At 24.1% G+C, this 22,326-nt stretch overlaps 2 protein-coding genes across 7 annotated transcripts in view; one reads left to right on the forward strand and one right to left on the reverse strand.

The window, feature by feature from the left end:
* LOC135922970 (uncharacterized) overlaps positions 1 to 1,329 on the forward strand; it is a 62,021-nt gene extending 60,692 nt beyond the window's left edge. For both annotated transcript variants that reach the window (XM_065457530.1, XM_065457531.1), the window contains exon 15: positions 788 to 1,329. In XM_065457530.1, the coding sequence (XP_065313602.1) occupies positions 788 to 832 (45 nt within the window). In that variant the 3' untranslated portion in view covers positions 833 to 1,329. The remainder of the gene's footprint in view (positions 1 to 787) is intronic.
* An 18,280-nt stretch (positions 1,330 to 19,609) lies between these two features.
* Positions 19,610 to 22,326, reverse strand: part of LOC135931390 (histone-lysine N-methyltransferase EZH2-like) — a 59,389-nt gene continuing 56,672 nt past the window's right edge. For all 5 annotated transcript variants that reach the window (XM_065468461.1, XM_065468460.1, XM_065468459.1 and 2 more), the window contains 2 exons: positions 21,319 to 21,484; positions 19,610 to 19,734 (listed from right to left, as the gene is read on the reverse strand). In XM_065468461.1, the coding sequence (XP_065324533.1) occupies positions 19,674 to 19,734; positions 21,319 to 21,484 (227 nt within the window). In that variant the 3' untranslated portion in view covers positions 19,610 to 19,673. The remainder of the gene's footprint in view (positions 19,735 to 21,318; positions 21,485 to 22,326) is intronic.

A 22,326-nucleotide genomic window follows, 5' to 3' on the forward strand; every position in this document is an offset into this window, starting at 1 on the left:
AAAAGGGGGAAGCATAATTTTATATTTTTTAAAAACCTGTCATATTTTATTTGAAACTTAAGCCCGTTTGTAGTCCTCTATTATATTGAATATATTTTTGATTGATTTAGATATTTGGTAAATAAAGTTTTATTGATAACCATGACTAAGATTTAATTATTTTATTTCATTTTAGTAATTAATATAATCTATTTATTAAACTAAAAATTAGCAAGGTTCCACATTGATGCCTGCGACGAAAACATAAAATTAGGAATTATTAAGTATCTTGTTTGGATTTTAGTTTTTCTATTTAGGGCTCTTTTTATTTGAATATAATTTTGAAAAATTAAAGAATTATCTAATAGATTTTAATAAAAATGGGTTGGAAAATGCATTTTTTTTTATAATATTGGTTTTCTTATTTTTTTTATTTTTTAGAATGCACTTTTCTTATATTTTTCTGTCTTTAGTTTTTATCCTTTGTTTTGCTCTTGGTTTTTTTAAAGTGCACCTTTGTCTGATTTTTTAGCCACTTTATGGAGTTGGAAGTTAAGTTTTGGTCAATATAATGCATAAGTATGTTGGCCATTTTTATTAAGATAATATTAACGCCATTTTTCAATTTGACAAAATAATAATTATAATAAGACACTATTATTATATCCTATTTACATTTATTTTTAAATACTAAAATCTAAAATTAAAATATTTATCATTTAAAATCACAGAGTATAATTTTTTTAACAGTTTAGTTTAGCTCCATTTCCAAACTCATTCTTATATTTTATCACAAAAAATAATCTAGCCTGAAATTAAATCTAGCTTAAATCTCTTTTCGCATCTTCGATGATTGAGATATGATGAAAGGAATCAAATCATCTTAAATATAGTTTTATTAAATTTTTTAATGGCAGTTTGATATTTAAAAAAATTTTAGAACTAAAATATATTTTTTAAAAAATACATTAATATAAAAAAAATTTTATTGAGTTCTTTTGCAGAAAATTATAATTTTTTTAATTTTGTAAATTTACATATTTTATAGCCCGTTTTCAATTATTATTATATTCTTATTTAAATATATTTTTTATTAATGCAATTTTTAATTTTACCAGCAATTCATATTTTATACTGCTTTTTTAGAGCTTTTTATCCTATTTAAATATATGTACAGTGATTATTAAGTAAAAATGATTTTTATTGTGAAAATGGAAATTAAAATTTGAATCAAAATTAATCTTTATGCAGATATTTTTTGAATCATTTATATTGTTTTATATATCAAATTTATTATAATATCTTTGATTGTTATATTTTTTAAATAAATTATTATAACATAAACGTAGTATATTTATATATTTAACTATATTTTATTTATTTATTTTTTTGTTACTTTAATGTATTTCATGTATAAAAAAAAGATGCAAGTAATTCCTATGTTATATTTGTTGATTTATATATGATTATCGTGTAATATTGTGTGTTGAAAATAATAAAAGATGATCATTTTTAATTTAAATATTTAGGATTTTACCAAAATCCTCTATTACCAAAATAATAGAGTAAAGAATTAAATATTCTTATCAAACAAAAATTTTAAATAAAGTTAATTATTTGCTGTTAGTAACGAATTAGGGCTATTTCAGTTTCATTGGTTGTAATCGGTATTAACCGCTAATTATTTGCCGATTTACCGCAAAAGATTTGTCATCTGAAATGAACCTCTAAAAAATGCTTTTGATGACTAAAAATGAGATTTGACTAAAAAGTATAATTAATTATTAGATATTTTTCTATATCGTTATTGGACCGTGCCAGCTACCCAAGTTAGCATATAAAAGTGTTCTCAGCCTTAAAATTTATTCTTCAACCTTATAGATATCATTTGACAAAAGAGAATCTTGAAAATATTTTAATTATATACAACTCAATTTTATTTTTTATAGAGAATAGTGATAAAATTTAAAATTATATCTTTTTACATAATTTTAATATACTTGTATTCGAAAAGGTCTATACCGGTTAAAGGTTCAAACTGAGTGGATATTTTCGAACCGAACCTGAATCACAAATCGCTATATTTATCCGAACCAATTATTCGTTATGTTTTGTGTTGTGCCAGTAAAATTATTATAATGTTGACATATTTTAATGATTGTGGGTTACAAAAACCATTTAACAAATAAACTAGAGCTAACAAAATTCTATAAAAATCATGATTTTTATTTCTAAAAACCTATTTGATCGCTATTTTTTAAACAATATCTACTTCGAGGAAAATACTCCTGGGTCATCGAACAGGCATTCATTTTATATTTAAACTAGAGATACATCGATACAGACGGTATCAATGAATACTCTCAATCTTAACCGATACTCAGAATAATTACTAACCCATTGACATTAATACCAACCTAGATTTACGAATCATTTATTAAAGTGTACACTTACATTGAGGTCCGCCATTAAATACATTTAGATGAAATATCTTTCAATGACGTCTACTATAGCTATATTAACATAGGCTAAGTTGACTTTAATGTATAAAGGAAAGGTCTTATTTTCTAATAAAGAAATTGAAAGTTTTATAAATTGCCTATATCAAGCTATAAATTGATAAAAAAAATTGATCCACTAATTCCTATTTCTTTTTACCTTAAAAATTTTGACTGAAAGGCTAATAATTAAAAATATTTTAGTTGGAGACTGAAAAATCTTATAATAATTTTAAAAATTAAACAATTGATTCAATTATATTTTATATAGAAAAAATTATTATCAAAAATCGAACGCGTTCACCTTAAAAAAAAGGGAACGTGTTCATGTTCGTTTAAAACTATCAGAGTTGTTAAAGTATCTAGATATAAAAATGTAGTATCTGTATCTAGATAGATTTTTTAGAAAGGTATCTGTATCTAGATATTTTTTTAGAGGTATCTGTATATGTTTTTAGATACTTTTAAGATACATTTGATATACCCCTTTTTTTATTATAAATAAAAATATTTGACTGTAAAATTTATTTTATTTCATATGAGCTTATGAAATAAATAAATATATATATTATATATTAATATTTATTAATACTATAATAAAGAATTATATATACATAAAATATTAAAACTTATATATAAAAAATATATATAAATATTCATTAATTTAAATATTATGTCCGAGTTTATCAATAAACCATACAAATTTTAATATTACAATATGGAAATGGTAAATTTTATTTTATAACTAAATTTTTAAGTTTATATATTTATTTAGATCTATATCGATGAAGAAGAGGAAGCAACAACAAGTTCTATTGCTTTACCATGGCCAATTTATAGAGCATATTTTAAAATAATATCTCAAAACAAAGAAAACAATTCTCTGATGGTAAAATGTTTGCCGTGTCTACCTAAAAATACAAAAATATCCGTCAGTATAACTTCAACGTGCAATATCGTGAAGCACATAAGGGTATAGATATTATATATTTAAAATTCTAGTTTAAATTTTAAGAGAAAACACCCAACCTTGTTAACAAAAATAAAAAAGGGGAAGGAAAATAAAACTACCAAAGAAAATATTGGACAAGGCTCATCCTCCAATAATATTTTTGCTAAAAGACCTTTGACTTTAACTCAAGGCACTTTAGATGATTTAATTATTGCTTTTATTATAGATGGCATGCAGCCATTTTCAATTGTTGAAAATCCTTCTTTTAAAAAAATGATCAACACTTTGGCTCTACACAAAATATAATTTGCCGACAGACAGTTGTTGGTAGAATTTCCCAAAGATGGGAAAATGAAAAGAAAGAAATAATTAAAAGTCTTATAGAACCATCATTAATATGTACAACAGCAGATTGTTGGAGTGCCTATCGCCGGTATAGCTAACATTTAAATTTGTATAATAATTAATTAAGAATAAATTATTTCAGCAATTTTAAGAAATTTTCATTTTTAGTTCATACATAAGAGTAACCGCTCACTATATAAATCCAATAAGTTTGGAAAGAAAAAATATAGCGCTGGCTTGTAAAAGAATGACTGGTGGTCATACATATGATAAAATAGCAAAAAATTTACAAGATATAGCGAAGGATTATTGCATTCAAAATAAAATTTCAAAGACCATTACAGATAATGCCAAAAATTTTATAAAATGTTTTAGGTTTATTTTATTATAAATAAATATAAACATAATATATGATTGATTACTTAATTTATTAAAGAGTTTTCATACCAATTGAAAATAATACAAGTGAATCAATTGATGATCTGGAAGATGAAGCAGTTATGCCAATTTCTATATCAAATCTTTATAATACTGCACAGGATTCTGAATTATCAGAATCATTTAGTTTACCTCATCACCAATGTCGTGCCAGTCACACATTGAATCTTATAGTCACTGTGGAGCCATGCAGTGTAAACAATATCAGAGGGTAAATTTTAATTAAATAAGTAATATTTTCTTCATTAGATATATAGCACAACACTACATAAATGCCAAAATATATGGAATAGGCAAAATAAGTCTCCTATTTCATCTGAGATTATTAAGGAATATATTGGTCGTTATTTTATATGTCCTAATATAACTAGATGGAACTCCACCTATAATGCCTTACAATTAATGTCAGAAATTTTAAAAGCTAAATCTGACAAAGTGGATAAGATATGTGATGGAATAAAACTACCTAGGTTTTTACCTAATGAATGTGATTTTATTCATGAATATTGTTTAGTAAGTTATCAATAATATATATATATAGCATTATTTTAAATTAGCTAATGAAGCCAATAGCTAATTCCCTTGATATTTTGCAGGGAGATAAGTATATGTACACAGCTTATTACTGTGCAACTATTTCACAACTTATCAAATTAAAGAATTTTAAAGAAATGAACCTTCTGTTTACCACTCTTAGATGCCTTACTTAAAGGGATTGAGGATAGGTAAATTAATATAATAAATTAAAAATATTTAATGATTCTAGGTTTATTGTGAACTTATTTGAAGATGATAATATTATAGCAACCATGCTCCACTCTTTTTTTAAACTTGATTGGACATGGTTGCAAATTGAAGAAAATCTTAATAAAAGAAAACAATTGATACAAAGATTAGCTTATGAATTATCTATTTTTAATTTTTGGAAGGCAATTAATAATTCCTCTATCTGCTGAAACTTATCAGCAATATAAGATTTGCGTTTTTAATTTTTGGAAGGCAATTACGCCATTTTTAATTTTTGGAAGGCAATTACGCCAGGCCTTAAAGGAAGGGGATGCCCATCAACTGACTGCAAGCAAATAACCTGCCAAAAAAAACAAATAATTTAATTTCAGATTTTTTTCAGTACCCTACATCAGATATAATTTCTAATAATGATTTAAATTTTGATAATCAACAAATTTTAAAAAAAATTTTCAAAAATGAATGTAGAGATTTTAGCATTTTTAAAGAATACCCTGATATAAAATTGTTATTTATTAAATATAACACTACAATTCCTTCAAGCGCCCCTGTGGAAAGACTATTTAGTGTTGCTAAAAATGTCTTTACAGATAAACGAGGATGTCTAAATGATCAAAATTTTGAAAATATTTTATTACTGAAATCTAATAATTATTTATAATTATTTAATCATATATTTTCATATATTATATTAAAATCATTATTTTAGTTATATTCTGATAAATTTTATATCGCGTCAATAAATTTTTTTGCTCATTTCATGAATTTTTACAATATAATATTAATTTAGGTTTATGCAAACCTATAAGAGCATAATAAAAAATGTATCTGTATTCAGATACATTTAAAAATTGTATCTGTATCTTGATAACTTTTTAGACGCTGTATCTGTATCTAGATAACCTTTAAGACTATGTATCTGTATCTAGATCCATTTAAAAAGTATCTTTTAACAACTCTGAAAACTATTAGTAAATTTTTTTTTAAAATTCATTTAATATAAATAAATACCATATATTTTTTAACACAATATTAGCCATGTTTAAAATTTGATATTTTATAAATTTACTCTAAAAATAAATAATTCTAAATAAAATTAACTATTGTATATCTATACATAATATTAATTTTTTTTTATATCAGAATTAGTTTATTGAATACAGGATGTTACTATAAGGTATTTTTAAATTTGGAGAATAAGAAGATGAAATAACAACATCCACGCTTACGCTAATCTATAAATAATAATATTTAATTATAAACTATACTACAATATATAAACTGGCTGGGATTAATGTTTTTTGTTTACAAATGAATAAAAATAAGATTTTCTAAGATTGAACGAACGCGTTCGTCAAAAAAAAAGGTTCAAGCTCGTCAAAAATAAAAGGAACGTCGTTCATCATTTTTTTCCAAATAAAAGAACTTCGTTCACGAACATCAATTTGAACGCGTTCATTTACAATATTACTAAATTTAAAAAAATAATTGATAGTTATAGACTGCGCTGCGTTTGAATTAATACATTTATCAGAAAAATTTTGAATTAGTATAATATTAAACAGGGTAAATATAATTATAGAAATGTCTTAGTATCCCCATAAATTTTAACAATATTAAAAATGTTTGACTAAAATTAGCAATTTCAGAATTATATAGCAAATATAGCAATTGAGGTATAAAATGAAAAATTTTGCAAAAAGAGATTTGATTGTAAACCATAATATAAATTAATTTAAAAAACAAATTAATATATAATTTATGTCAAAATAATATCCATAAATGATTACATTTGCTTATTTTATTTATGTAATTTTTTTGAAAACAATTGTCATAACTCGTAATTAAATCAAGAATTTTTCAAATGACGGAAAATTTATGAGAGTATAAATATTACTTCAGGATCTTTAATTTAGGCTAACGCTTCATGACAATATCATTTAAAAAATAATTCTAAATGTGGTTTAAGAGTTGTTAAAAGGAAGCTAAATGGTGGTGGATAAATAAATGTTAATATATTATTTCTAAAAATATTATACCAAAAAAATATCATTGGTATATATACAAAAAATCTTTGTACATTTGAATGTTTACAAAAATAAAGAATTATAAAAAATATAAAAAGTGATTCTCGCTGTTGCATAAGTCGCATTCGTTATCGTTGGCTTGTCTATATCACATTTGATTTTATACGTTAGTTTGTTCAAATCGTTTTTTTAAAGTTTGTAAGTTAGTTTGTCCAAATCTTTTTTGAGCTTGTACGTTGGTTTGTCCAAATCTTTAACTTGATATCCTTATCGTAAATTGTTATCATCGATCGTAATTTCGTCATGTTAGCTTGCTTGTCGTACTCCGCGTTGTTATTATTATAAATTTTCAAAATTGTTATCATCATCAATCAGTCGTGAATAATTAGGAATAATAATTGATCAAATTGTATATTGGAATAAATGAATAATCGGAATATTATATGAAATTCGGAATAATATATAAAATATCTCAAATCGACAATTAGAATGATAAATCAATAAGATTATTATATCATATTTTTTAATGTTAAATTTCGCGTTTTAGTGTTAAATTTTTATTTTATATATTTTTTTATAGGTCGATTTTTATTTATGTTTATATTAATAATTCCAATCCGCGAGGTTGAAATATGCAAATAAAATATTACTATGCAAATTTCCCTCTCTTCTAAAAAAAGTTTGACTTACCATTATTTTTTAATTTAAAAAGGGTCTTAATATTATAATTCTTCTTCAGATCATCATTGCTTTTCGTAAAAAATAATTTCTTTATCCTCAAATTTCGAGTAAATAATCTCTTTATAACCTCTTTATAAAATTAATAGATGTTTAGTTTTGACATTGTCTCTCTTTGTAATACTTTTATTCTTACAAAAGTATCATCCTTTAATTACGATTTAAGTTTTATTATTTTCAAAGTGTTATATTTCCTAAATTCTTTATCACCTTTAATATTAATTATAAGAGTTTCTTTGTACTTTAACATGTGATTAATAGATCTCAATTTTTAAGATTCAATTTTGAAATAATAATTTAATTTTTTTTAAATATTTATATCCTTAATTTCTTCACTAATAAGTATTTCATTATATTTCATCATATGATTTGCATATTTTAATTTATAAGACTCTATTTTATCTTCATATATGAATTGTCTTGAAATTACTTTAAAATTTTTAGTTATAATTTTCAAATTTTTAATTAGTTTAGACGATATATGTCCATAACATTTTAATTTTAAGTTCCTTAAAAATCCCTATTTATCCAATTAGCATTTTTGTAGTTTTGATAAAGATCAGAACCATAATTAGCGATAAATCAACCAGGTATTTTATTCCAAATCAATTGATTTTTTAACTTTTATTTCCATATTTTATTATAGTTTTATTTTATTTACGAACATTTCCATTCTTATTATGAATATAAGGTTGTTCCATAGTAATAATTAATTTTATTATGGAAATTTTATGATTATGAATTTTATTATTACAATAATTATATTCATTATAATTTTTATATTGATTATTCTTATAATAAACTGGACTATTATTTCTATTATGACAATTACTATTATAACTTTTTTTATAATGAGTTTTAGACTGAAAATTGTCAATATTATGATTTTTATAAAGATTATATGGTTGAATTAAAGATGATTTATATTCATAATACTTTTATTGTGCCTATGAATTCATCTAGTTAATTTCAATATTTGATTATTATTCAAGAAATCAAAAATTTGAAAAATATAATCAGGTGAAAATCAATTCTTATTTCATAGTTTAATATATATATATTTCTACGTTTACTATGCATTCATTTATATCCATTATGAATGATTAATATTTATGTTACAAGTTATTTTATGTTATGACTTGATTTTGGAATGGTATTTTAATTTATAATAACTTTTCTTCTTACATGCATTTAGAATCGTCCTGTAAATCCTCATTGATTTTACTATATAAAATTTATAGCTTATTGTCAAATTTCCATACTGCTTCTTGATCATCACATTGAGTTGCATGTCTAAATTTTGTTCTTTAAATTGAGTAGAATTATTTTTAAATCATGTTAACATTATCTATAACTTTTCCATATATTTTTATTAGTTTAAATTTAAATTTTTTAATAATTTTGATTTCCCAGGTAAAGAAGATTGAAGAAATTTTTCCTACCACCATGGTTTTCCAGTCCTCACCCGGTGTACTCTAAAACGAAGCTAAATGGTGGTGGATAAATAAATTTTATTATATTATTTCTAAAAATATTATATCACTTTTTAAGTAAAATATATCATTGGTATATATACAAAATATCTTTGTACAATTTGAATGCTTCACAAAAATAATGAATTATAAATTATATAAAGATAAAAGTTACGCTCAATTATTCAAATACGCTTAATATGAAAAGGTCAATACAAAGTTAATAGTTTAATTTTTATTATTCAACAAGAGTTTTCCTTGAATCAGTGAATTTCACAATAGTCATTTTAGCAAAATATTGACTGCTGACTTTCCTTTCGACTACATTACAGATATCGACTTGTAAGATTTGTTTAAAAAATAGATATAAGTGTATATTAGACTCCTACAAGACCGCACCGTCCAGGTAACTTCCTCAATAAAATATAGACCTGCATTTTTCTGCCTGATTGAATATCATAATTAAAAAGGAATTTTTTAAAAATTAGGTGGAAAAGCGAAGTTGTGAAATGTCAATTAGTGATAGGTTAGGGGTAGGAGAAGCAAGAACACCCCCACCCCCAAAAGCGAAATTGTGAGTTTTTGTAAATATTATTTTAAGCTAATAAAAAATTTCCCCCAACGTTTTTCACGATGAATACAATATGTCATAAACACCATGCTTATTTTTTTTAAAGTATAAATAAATAATTTTTAAAATAATGACTACTTCGATTTTTTTAAAAAAACTTAAAAACATAAATTAAAACAAAAGATAAATCCGAAAAGCTTTCAACGAGGAAGCAGAAAGTCAGAATTAGAAACCTGGTCGTTAAAGGGTTCAGGTTCCTAAATTTGATTTAGTTCCAAGGGTTCCAAATTATTAATCAAAAACATTTATACTAAATAAACCTTCTAAAATGAAATATACAACATTTTATATAATTAAATAACTTGCCTTATTGTTAGAACTAGTTCCGTTTTAAAATAGGTTCTGGTCAGTGGCGTCGCTAAGGGGGGGGGCAAGGGCTCGAGCCCCCTGGAAAATTTAAATAGGCCCTTGAAGCAAAAAAAAATTTTTTTAATGGAATCTTAACCCTTTGAACTAATAATCAATTTTTTTGATTGCCCCCTGAAAGATTTCTTTTATAATTCTATTAAGTAAAATATAGATTTAATTTTATTTAAAAATTAATAAGACTATCTAAATATTTATTAAATGAATACTATTTAAATATTAGATTAAATTAATAAATATAAATTATATTTTCACTATGTCAGCTAGCAATTAAATTTTGTGTTAAAAATAGAATATCAATATCACTCACTAAATATTAATTCAGCATTAACAGTTGAAGCTTAATTGACTATTATTATTTAAATTATTTTATAACCCTAATTAAATAAATATAATCATTTATTAATTGAAAGCTAAAAAATTTAATATTGTAATTAGCAGAATTCAAAATGACTAATTAACAGTATATTTATTTTTAAATTTTATTATCATACCTAAACCTGTGCGCCGCCGATATTTTTATTCGCGCCGGAAAAACCGCCGATTTTTATTATGGCGGCGGCGTGGCGTGTGTAATTTTTAGAAATCATATTAATTATATTTATATATTAAATTATCATTATTTTAATTTGAATACTAACATTAATAAAATTAAAATATGAATTTTATTCTATTGCTATATATAATAGACCAGTATATATCATTTACATGCATTCATACATCATATTTTATTTCCATAAACAATTTATATTAATTATTTTTATGGACTTGCACGTTTTAAGCCACACTAAATACAATTTGAAATAACAACTTTCCTACTAAACATAAATCAAGTTATTTCTGGAGGTACTTTGGAAATCTTATTTTGAAGAATGAAAATAAGAAAAGCACAATAATGCTTGATTATATTTATTGTGAACCTTGTTTAAAATTGGCGAAAAAAGATGAGGAAGATTTGAATAATTATAATTCATTTTCACACTAATTTTTTTTTAGACTTGTATTTATATTTTAGTTATGAAATAAAATGTTTTAGTAAAAATATAAGTACAAGTAATCTATCTCGGCACTTAATTAATTATCACAAACTATCAGAAAAAATGAATAATAATAAATACAATCAAAGTCTAAAAATATTTTTAAAGCCAACACCAAGATGCAGCAACAAAAGATAAAAAATGGCTCTTAGATTAGTATTATTTTTTATTATTATTCATTTAAAATTTTTAACTGGTTTGTTAAATTAATTTTATTAAGCTTTATTTTGAAAGTTCAAAACAAATAAATTTTTAGTTTATTTATTGCCAGCTATATTTTGAGATCTTCTTAATATATAAACTTAATATATAATTTATTAAATTAATTATGTAGATCTTTATTTTGAAAGTTACTACTAAATCAAATTCATAATTTGTTTCATTCAAACTCTAATTATTATGTTTTTTAAATGTCTTTTTAATGTATAAACGTAATATATAATTTATTAAATTAATTATGTAAAGCTTTATTTTGAAAGTTAAAACTAAATCTAATTTATAATTTGTTTCATTCCAGCTCTAATTATTTTGATGTTTTTTAAATATCTTTTTAATGTTTAAAATAAATATGAAATCTAATAGCGAAATTATGTTTTGATGTGCTGCTTAGATTTAATGCCATAAGATTCTATAAACAATAAAGGAATGACAGATTTTCTAAAGGTTTAAAATTTATATAAAATGATTATTAAAAAATAAAACCAAAAATTGAAATATAAGATAATTGATTCCTCGTCAGAATTGCCAAATAGGACAACCATTAGTCGGGGTGCACTAGACGATGTTTATTTATATATAAAGGCCCATGTTTTAAATCTGATTAATTCTGGACCAAAATTTTGTTCTAACACTTTTGATTTATGGACCGATCATTTCAAGCGTCGAAATTATATCACATTTAGTCTTCATCATTTAGATGAAAATTTTGATTTAAAATATTTTACCCTAGGAACTAGAAAGTGACTTAAAAGCATACTGGGGAAACAATATTATCTGAGATTAATAAATTGATTTATAAATTAAATTCATTAAAAAAAAATTTAAATAAATATTGCGCCATCAAAAACCGCCGCCGTTGATTGAGACATCGGTGCACAGGTCTAACCATACCTATTCTTAAAAATATTTTCAAGGTCTAAATAAGTATAATAAAAAGTAAATAAGTAGACCTATAGTTTATAATCGTTTATTATATACAGTTGTTTATAAAATATTAGATAAAATGCCACTTTTATAGACGTATTTGACAGTTATAATATATTACAGCTAATATTATAATGAATTTTACTAATATAAATGCTTTTGATAATAAATTTAGTAACAATTTGCTTTTAAATATTTAACGCCATCTATTTAGTTATAAATATTTTTAAAGATTATACATTTTATTATTTATCTTACAATAGATGTAATAAATTTGATTTTTTTTCTTTTTTACGTTAGGAAAGCTATTTTTATTCTTTTTCAAAAAACAGTTTTGAGTTTTATTTTTGATATTTTTACAAACTACTATTATTTTAAGATAAAATATACCAACTAGAGGTGGTGCGACAATATATAAAATCTTAATTGTTTCATCATCATTCTGGTCCTTATTTTTTAGTTCAAAAATGTTTCATTTCTAATATGGCATTCTTGCCGTGTAAATAACTCAAGGCTTCAATATATTTGCACATATATTTCTTCCAAAAATTTTTAATGTTTTTATTTTATCAATTTATCCAACATAATAAATTCTGATACTAGTTTACATCGTGAGTGTCATGGCTATTACTGCAAATTAACCAACATCTATTATTTGTGTATGTAATTTAAGATTATTACTACAACGGCTGAGAGCATATGATTGCATATTTTAGATAAACAAAAATGGTCAATGGTGTAGTCGTTTATATATAATATAACATTTAAAATGGATGATAATCTTTTAGATTTAATATCTCACAATATTTTTCTCGATTACTAATCTAGTTACCATCATGTCATCTAAAAGGAAGCTCCAACCACTTAATAGTTTTATGATTTGGATTGGTCGTTTATACTCTCTTCTATAAGAATTGTTGATTTGGTATAGGCCTATAAATTTTTCCTTATTAGTCCATTCTGTAAATGTGTAAAATGGTAACAGAGTTATATTAGTTAGATAACCTTTAGTCAATGTAATTTGATAAGAATTATATTATTGCATTATGTGGTTTTCAAAAACTATTATCAATTGAGGTATATGTATGAATTAATTAATCTTTTTTTATCAATTGTAATTCTTTAGACGCAAATTTTATCTCAGTAATCGAAAATATTTTATACTGTAATAAATAGATTTTGTATTAAAAAATTTTATTTTTAGAAATGTCTTGTATTGTTTTATTATTTATATGCCAGTTTAATTTGTATGCAAAATATAATAAATGATAAAATTAAAATTCAGAATAATTGCTCAGAGTTAACAAATTTTAAAAAAGTATAATATATTAATATAAAACCCGGCCGGCCGAAGACTGTGCAAAAGCGGGCAGAAAGGCCCGCAAATGTGGGGGCATGGGGGGCCGCCCCCCATAAAATTTTTTTTAGTTGAGCCCTCTGAGATTGTAAAGGCTAGCGACTCCCCTGGTTCTGGTTCTTGTAAATTTTAAAAGAATGTTCTAATTCCTAGAATTCTTCGGTTCCAAACTGCCGAATACTATATCAAATCATTGTCAGAAAAAGTCCCTCCCCCTTTTATAAAATCCTACATAAGGCTATGATTGGCATGGTTCTATAATTTTATTGTAGAAGAAATTAAAATATAGATTTCAATAGATAAACTCAGTATAGGCAAGATCAATGGATCATGAAACTGTTAAACATAGCCTACCATGGGGAAAAATTTACCCGAGAATTATTGGAATGGGAACTATTAGGAGCAACCATGAGAGTGGGAGGAAGTCAATTTATCAAAAGTTGGGAAGAAATTTGAAGGATGCTAATGTTGTTCAGATAGTGGCAGGGCTGGATTGCCAGGTCGAAATTTTTGGATTATGGCAAATAAAAATTGTTTCCTTGAAGTGAAAATAAGTTCTCTTATTGCGTTTTAAATGTATTCGTCATTATCAAGTAAATTGTTATATGTTAACCTACCATTTGAAATAGGCTCAATTTTGGTTTATTAATTTGAGTTGAAAACTCGCCTTAAATTATTTATAAAAGTTAAAAAATATATAATATATAATAAAAACAAAAAATATTTTTTCCATAATTAAATTTTTTTTAGCACATTACTCTTAAAAAGAAACAAATTGCCTTACATTTCTTTAAAAATGTAACGCCATTACTTTTATCGAGGTTGCTTTATAGTACATAAATTATAATAACTATTAAATGTATAATTTTCTAAAATTGACCCGAAATTTATTCTTATAAAATAATATTAATAATAAAAGCCTACTTGCATATTAATTATTTTAAAAAATATATTTTTACTAAATATTTTAATAAGATAATATAATTATTCATCTATATCATATTACATTGATGAAACGTTAATTTTATTACTAGGGAAGCAATTAATATATTTTTTTATAGTAAGACCATATATATTAAGATTTACAAATAAGCGGAATTCGTGTTTGTTTTTGAGTAAAATGTTCAAGTACTGAATTATAATTGATAAGGTTACATTTTAAATCAGGTATGTGAACCCTTCGATAAAAATAAAGGGTCCAGGTCAGGGTTCGGGTACAGGAATAAAATTTGAAAAGAACCGGGTCCAGGGTTCGGTTTCAGGGAACATAAAAATAATGACTCAAAATAAGATATTTTTTTCATTCATTTATTATTATACTTGAATATATACATATTCATAATTTACAAATGAAATAATTTATATGTTAAATGTTTTATTCAATCGCACAATCATAATATCTTCTAAAATATCATTCTTGAGATTTCCACGTAAATTAAACAATATATATTTCACAGATGTAAATTAACGTATACCCTTACCCAGGGTTGGGCAGTATCGCGGATATTTGTATCTAAGATGCAAGATACTTTTGTATCTTGTATCTTTTTTAAAATTTTGGAAAGTATCTTGTATCCAGTATCTAAGATACATATTATTTAAAAGTATTTGTATCTTAACCAACTTTATATTCAAAAAGATCCAGATACTTTAAAAAAAATTTATATTGGTTAATTTAAATAGTATTAAAATTTAAAATATTGTTTTAAGATTTAAATGAAAAATTTAATCAAAATATAGATATTTTAAGATAATTTTTGATATATGACGTTGGTCGTCATATAGCAATTTGCTAACAATTAGAACTACCATATTTGAATCGTTTTATATCTGTCTATTTTAAAATTATGGAAGAAGAAAATAGAATAATATGTTTATCTTCGTCTTCAGATGATTCTTCAACCGAAAATTATAACAATAAATTTAAACTAAGCATACTTAATGGCAAATTTTTTGAAGTACTTCAAGATGATCATAATAAAAAAATTCATCGTGACTTTGGTATTGACGAAAAAGTTATAGCAACTGTTATAGATAACGGGTCTAACTTTAAGAAAGCTTTCAAGAAGTTTGGATATTCTATGGAAGCTGTAGAGAATGACTTTGACATCAATGATAATGAATGTATAGAATTCGAAATCATTGAAAGTATTATTTAATACTTCTTTAAAATTTATTATGATATTGTAAATTTAGTAAAAAATTTTATTCAAATAAAATTATTTATTTGTTTATTTAATGGTCTAAAGAAGCCTCAATAACATTGCCTTAACACATTCGTTGTTTGTGCCATACGATAAGTCTAATTGCCACAACAGATGTCGAGAGAGCTATTAAGGATTCTCCTAACATTTCTAAAATTCATCATCCTGCAATAGCTAAATGTACTAAGCTATGGAATGCAAATAATAGGCCTAAAACTGCAGAACTTATCAAAGCAGTTTTAGGAAAACAATTAGTTACACTAGATGGAATAGTTTGTATGATAGTCTTCATAGTTTATTAAAATAAAGGCGAACTTCCTAAATTATGTCAAAAATTAGAATTTCCTAAATTAAGAGATATTGAAATTCAACATTTAGAAGAATATTGCAATATAATGGCCCCATTGGCTATAGCGATTGAAATACAGAGTGAAATCAACTGCTATTATGGAGAATCAGCTCCAATTTTGAATGTTAAAAAAAAATTACAAATTTAATTCAAACCATTCTACAATTTTGCAAACTATTAGCTATTGCCATAGAAAATTATTTAAATAAAAGATTTAAAAATATATATGATTTTGATAACAATTTTAAAAGTGCATTTTTGGCAACTATTTCTCATCCCTATTTTAAAAATCGTTGGATTGATGGTGAAAAAGAAAAAATATACCTTCAGGATTTGTTATTACATGAAGTTTTAATTGTTTTTAAAAATAATATTGAAATTAATACTTCAACAAAATTTTCAATTGATGAAGGTGATGATTACTTTTGCCTTAAAAGTACCACATCCAATTCTAATAATTCAATAAATGATATTGAAATAGAGGTCCTAAATTATATGAAAGATGACAGGCGGAGTATAAATATGTTAAATAGTTATAAATATATAAAAGATATTTATTAAATATAACACAATATTACTCTCCTCAGCACCCGTTGAAAGATTATTTAGCTTTGCTAATATGGTTAATAGACCAAATCGTCAAAGATTGAACGATAAATCATTTGAAAAATTAATAATATTAAAAAATAATGCTGATTTATTATTATTTACTAATTATATAATTATTAAATGGAATATCGCATTATCTTTTTTAATAAATTTGTTATTTTCTACAATTTATTTTAAATATTTTTTTATAAATTTATATTATAGATAAGAAAATAAAGCTTTATACATTTTGATTTTGACTATTTAAAGTTTTTTAAAAAAGTATCTTGTATCTTAGATACTTTTTTTTTAAAAAAATACAAGTATCTTGTATCTTATTGAAATTTTTCTAAAGTATTTAGTATCTTGTATCTTAAATACAAAATTTTATAAAGTATCTGTATCTGTATCCGAATACAATTTTCTGAAAATTTGCCCAACCCTGCCCTTACCTAAAATAGATAGTTATCTTTATAAAATTATTGTACTTGCGATGCCGGTACAGCCATGAAGATTCTAGATAAAATATACAATTCTGGATATATTGAAAAATATTTTCCCAGAATTTTTAAATATTTATATCCTTATTTATTCTCTTAACTTCTGAGAACTTTACTATTAAAGAAGCAATAGGCTTTTTTGATCCTCCTTTCTATCTGATGATAATTTGATTCTTTTTTCTCTATCTAGAAGTAAAATTTCAAGATCATCAATGTTGCTATCATTATTATTATCACTACTACCAGTAGGTATTGTCGTAGCCTCCAATATAATGTAAATAATGGAGATTTAAGTATGCTATAAATCCTTAAGATGGTCTTTAGCCATTTGATTTTGCTCAATACTCAAACTTAATATCGAGGGTCTAAATATATAGAGGCGTATACAATACTATTTTTTGCAAATATTGTTGCTCTTTAATTTTCATGTTATCTAATATTTCGAACTGTAAATTTTTCTAAATTTTATCGGCATCTAATCCATATGCGATTAATATGAAATAAACATAATTGTTCTGATTGTAATCTTATTATTGCTATTTTTAAAGGAACTAATACGTAAGGTCCTTTATTTGGCAACAATCATCTTCCGACAAAATGACTTCACATGCTCCTATAATAAAATCATTACAGAAATCTTTCAAACTTGATAATCGTTCTAGCATCATACAAATTGAGGAAGAACGTGTTGTGCATTATCATTTAAATTAAAATATTATTACACAATTCACTTTAAAAATAATCAACGTATTTCTATAACATAGCATGTAAAAAAAATTACATAATAAAATATTATTACCTATACTAATGATATCAATCTCTAAATAAAATGGAAGTCCTGGAAGAAAATTGAAAGAAAAACGCGAAGATAAAATAGATTCCACAAAAAAAGTTAATAAAATTTATTTATATAATTTTTTAAAAAAATATTTTTATTTTTAAAATTTTTTATAACACCTAGAACTCTTGGACCCTCCACTTTTAATAAGGGTCTCCGGATTCGGGTTCAACCAAAATACAGGGGTTAAGGGTCCGGGTTCACATCCCTGTTTTAAATTTTGAAATAATTTTTTTAAATTGAAATTAATAATAAAGATTTTCTAAAATAAGCTTTACTCCTTTATTTATGGTTGTTGGATTGAAATCAAAGTTGAAATAAATTTACATAATTTTAAAGACTCTTTGAGAATTTACACTAATTAGATATATATTAAAAATTTTAGTAATTCATTAATCGTCCTGAAACACTTCTTTAATTTGGTTTGCAACTAGTGTAATTAAAAAAAATGAGAATAAGATTTTTTGTAAAAAATTACCAACAAATTTATGGGAAAATTTTGAAGAAATGTTTGGAATTAGTTATCTAGTGAGACATTTTTTAGATAATAAATTTCTTGAAAAAAATATTTAAAATAAATTTTCAATACTTCAATTAGATAATTACTTTTTTAAAAATTGAACATTTTTTTTTCTTTGCTTCCCCCTAACGCCTATTTTTTTAAAAGTAAAATTGCAACCATTCGAAATAATTTTCCCTTTATTTATTAATAAAAATAGACAATTTTATTGATTATTCTATGTTTATTTTTTTAATGTAATAAAAAAATAGACCAAAAATGTTGTATCGCATTGACTTTTATTTATTATAGTTAGGTCCTAAACTTGTTTCAATAATCTAGCCTGTATAGAATATTGAATATCATAATTCGGTATATTTATACTATGAAATCCTCAAAATGAGTCGAGTCATTTGAGCTGCTCCGACCCTTTAATAACACTAATGATTCTTAATTCAAACTTTAGATAGATCACCCCCCCCCCCCGCCCAATTGATTAAAATTCTCATCGATTTTTTAGAAATCATATTTTTTTAAATGATTAATTTTTTAATCTTCATTTAATAATTCATTTAAGTTTTTTGTAATCATGACAATTTATTCTCAGCATGAATAATTGTGAATAAACTCAATTGGAGGTCAGCATGGGCTGGGATCGGGTAAAAAGTATTTTGGGTTAAGCAGAGTAACCTATGCAAAATATTTTTACATAGTTAAATATATTTTACCGAAACTAGATGCTAGTGTTGTTATTTAGCCCATATCGTGGCAAACTGCCTGACTCATATGTATATTAATACTTGATATTTTATTGTATTCACTTTTTTACGCATGTAAAAAATAACATATTTATTTATTAGTATAATATTAATTTATAAAATAAGAATTGAATGAAATAATCGTAAAATGTAAAAAAAATTTTAAAAATATATCATTAAGGATTTCAAATCGTTGATTTAAATGCTTTATTTTTCTAGATTCTTCTTTTCGTGCAGAACATATTTCAGAGCATCCATGGGTCCATATCTTATGTAATTTTTCATAATTTAATTTAACATTTTAGCAAAATGACTATTAGATTTTATTTCTTATTAATTTATATATTTCAAAAATTTTATTTGTATTGTAAATAAATTACTTCCCAGAGAAAATATTCTCATAAAATTTTTATAATTAGTATTATATAATTCAGAGGGAATTAATTAACTAATTCAGAAATGTATCTTATATAAAAACTGATCTGGTTATGGTGTTAGCTTAATATTGAAAACAGGAAAAATATAATTAAATTATATGTAAGAAATAGTTTTTAGTTTTAACTCTTCTAAAATATAGATTGAATTTTAGTAGCCACATCATGAATGCGTTTTTATTATAACCTCCCTCAAGCTCTTTGGATTATGAGACATAATTTATCTTTTACTAAAATAAATATATTATGGCTAAATTTGTAGTAAAAGTAAATTAATATTGCGTGACAAACGCATTTGAAAATTGTTAACATTATTTTTTTAAAAATCACAAAACGATTATTCTAATATTTTGATTCATCAAAATTTAATTTAGGTTATTTTATTGAGGATATAATAGTAGTTAGTAAAGGATAGTTTAATTTAAAAAAAATTTAATAAGCATATATGAGCCTTTATATAAATCGACCTGCAGGCCCGGCCCGGATTTTAAATTTTTAAAATATACCCGGGCTGGGCCTGAAAATTTTTTTTTAAAAAATACCTGGGCCGAGCCGTATTTTTTTAAAAAATTTATACAACATCAATTATTATATTCGTCAATTAGATATGGTTATAAGAATTATATATAGTTATGATTAATATAATGTTTGGTGAAAGTTAACACTAGCTAACACTCATAGTATCTATTACATAATAAAATTATAGTTTTGCTGCCATGGAATAAATACGCAAAGGATTAAATACATTATTATATATTATATAATATAATGTTATATTTTTTTTATAAATATATAGTATATTCTCAAAATATTATTTACACGTATCAATTTGTAATATATTAAATATCTGTTTAAAATAAAAATAAAATATGTTTGTTAAACGGTTCGTTTTGAGCCGATTTTTAAAAACGGGTAACTCAGTTTTTTATCCAGAAAAGTATTATGCAAGCCTGAAAATTTTGCTCATAGAAGGAGCAAAGGTCTAGACATATAGTATCGAAATTTCTAGGCAGTCAATATTTTTCTGGCGAAAATATTGAGTTAGCCGTTTTTAAAAATCGGCTCAAAACGAGCCGTTTAACAACATTAGCTAATATACTTGCTTATTAAATGATAATACTCGCCAAAAAATATGATGAAATACGAAATAATCATATTTTTATATATACCAGGTCGAATATAATTTTAAATAATTCCGAGCCGGGCCTTAAAAATTCTTTTTTAAAAAATCAAGGCCGGGCTGGGCCCCAAAAATTTTTTTTTAAATATTCGGGCCGTAAAAAATTTTAGAAAAAAAAATCCGGGCCGGGCCGAAAATTTTTTAATCTGGGCCGGGCCGTATAAATGGTGCCTCTGCAGGTCTCTGATATAAATCCTCTCACAAGTAATAAATAAATATACTATTTAATAATAAGCACCTGTAATCGAAAAATAGTTCATCACCAGCTTTGATATTATGTTTAGCAAAAATTCCTATCCTGTGATCACCGTTGACCATTAGAACTTTCGCGTAACAATTGGGGGTGTGTGAGTGATTTGCAAAACGTATCTTGTTTCCTTTTCGGGTAGCATCAACCACGAAATCTTTCATATTTCGTATGTGTATAATAATAATTTTCTAACCGTGACCAAAGGTAATTGGAATAGAAACAATAAATAATACGGTATAACAGGGTGGCTCAAAAAAAAACGTCACGTTGAAACCTTTATAATAAATGTTTCATTCGGTTTATTAAAAATTAAATTTAGTATTTAGATAAAGAATTTATCTAATTTAATGTGCTAAACAAAATTTGAATTTGATTTTTTTTTAAAAATTGAAATCAAAAATATTAAATTTAATAAAACAACTTAACCCTCAAAAAAAATTCCAATTGGATTATATCCGGAAGCTCATCTTTTTTAAAAATTCTATTGTATTAATAAATTATAACAAAAAATGTGGGTCATCGAGCAAATTTGTTCATTAAATGGTTTTCATTAACACTCAACAAAACGATAATTAAAATAAATACTTAATAGTATAGATGAAAGCTAATGATGAAATAAAATAAAATGTAAATTTGAGATTTTAGAAGATCCTTTTACTGATAAAATTATGGCATGAGGGGGAAAATTGGAATGCATCAAGTTTGATTATGAAAATTTAAAATATTCATGCAGTTCAAAGAAATTTAAAGCGACTACGAAATAATCACCGTATTATCAAGTGTGGAACGAATAAAGGCTACTTTATAAATATGTAGTTCAACCTTTTGAATCTTTAGACAAACTTGAAAAAAAAATTCCTGAATGGCCTTAAATTTCGCAAGCAAAAATGAAGTTGACGTCGAATTAGTGGAAGATTAGATTGTTAGGTGTTACACAAAATAAAAGAGGAGAGATCCAACATAATTTCATCAATTATATTTATCTATTTTGATAAT

Source organism: Gordionus sp. m RMFG-2023, chromosome 1 (genome assembly GCF_954871325.1).
Source record: "Gordionus sp. m RMFG-2023 chromosome 1, tfGorSpeb1-WG-v2, whole genome shotgun sequence".
Taxonomy (NCBI): domain Eukaryota; kingdom Metazoa; phylum Nematomorpha; class Gordioida; order Chordodea; family Parachordodidae; genus Gordionus; species Gordionus sp. m RMFG-2023.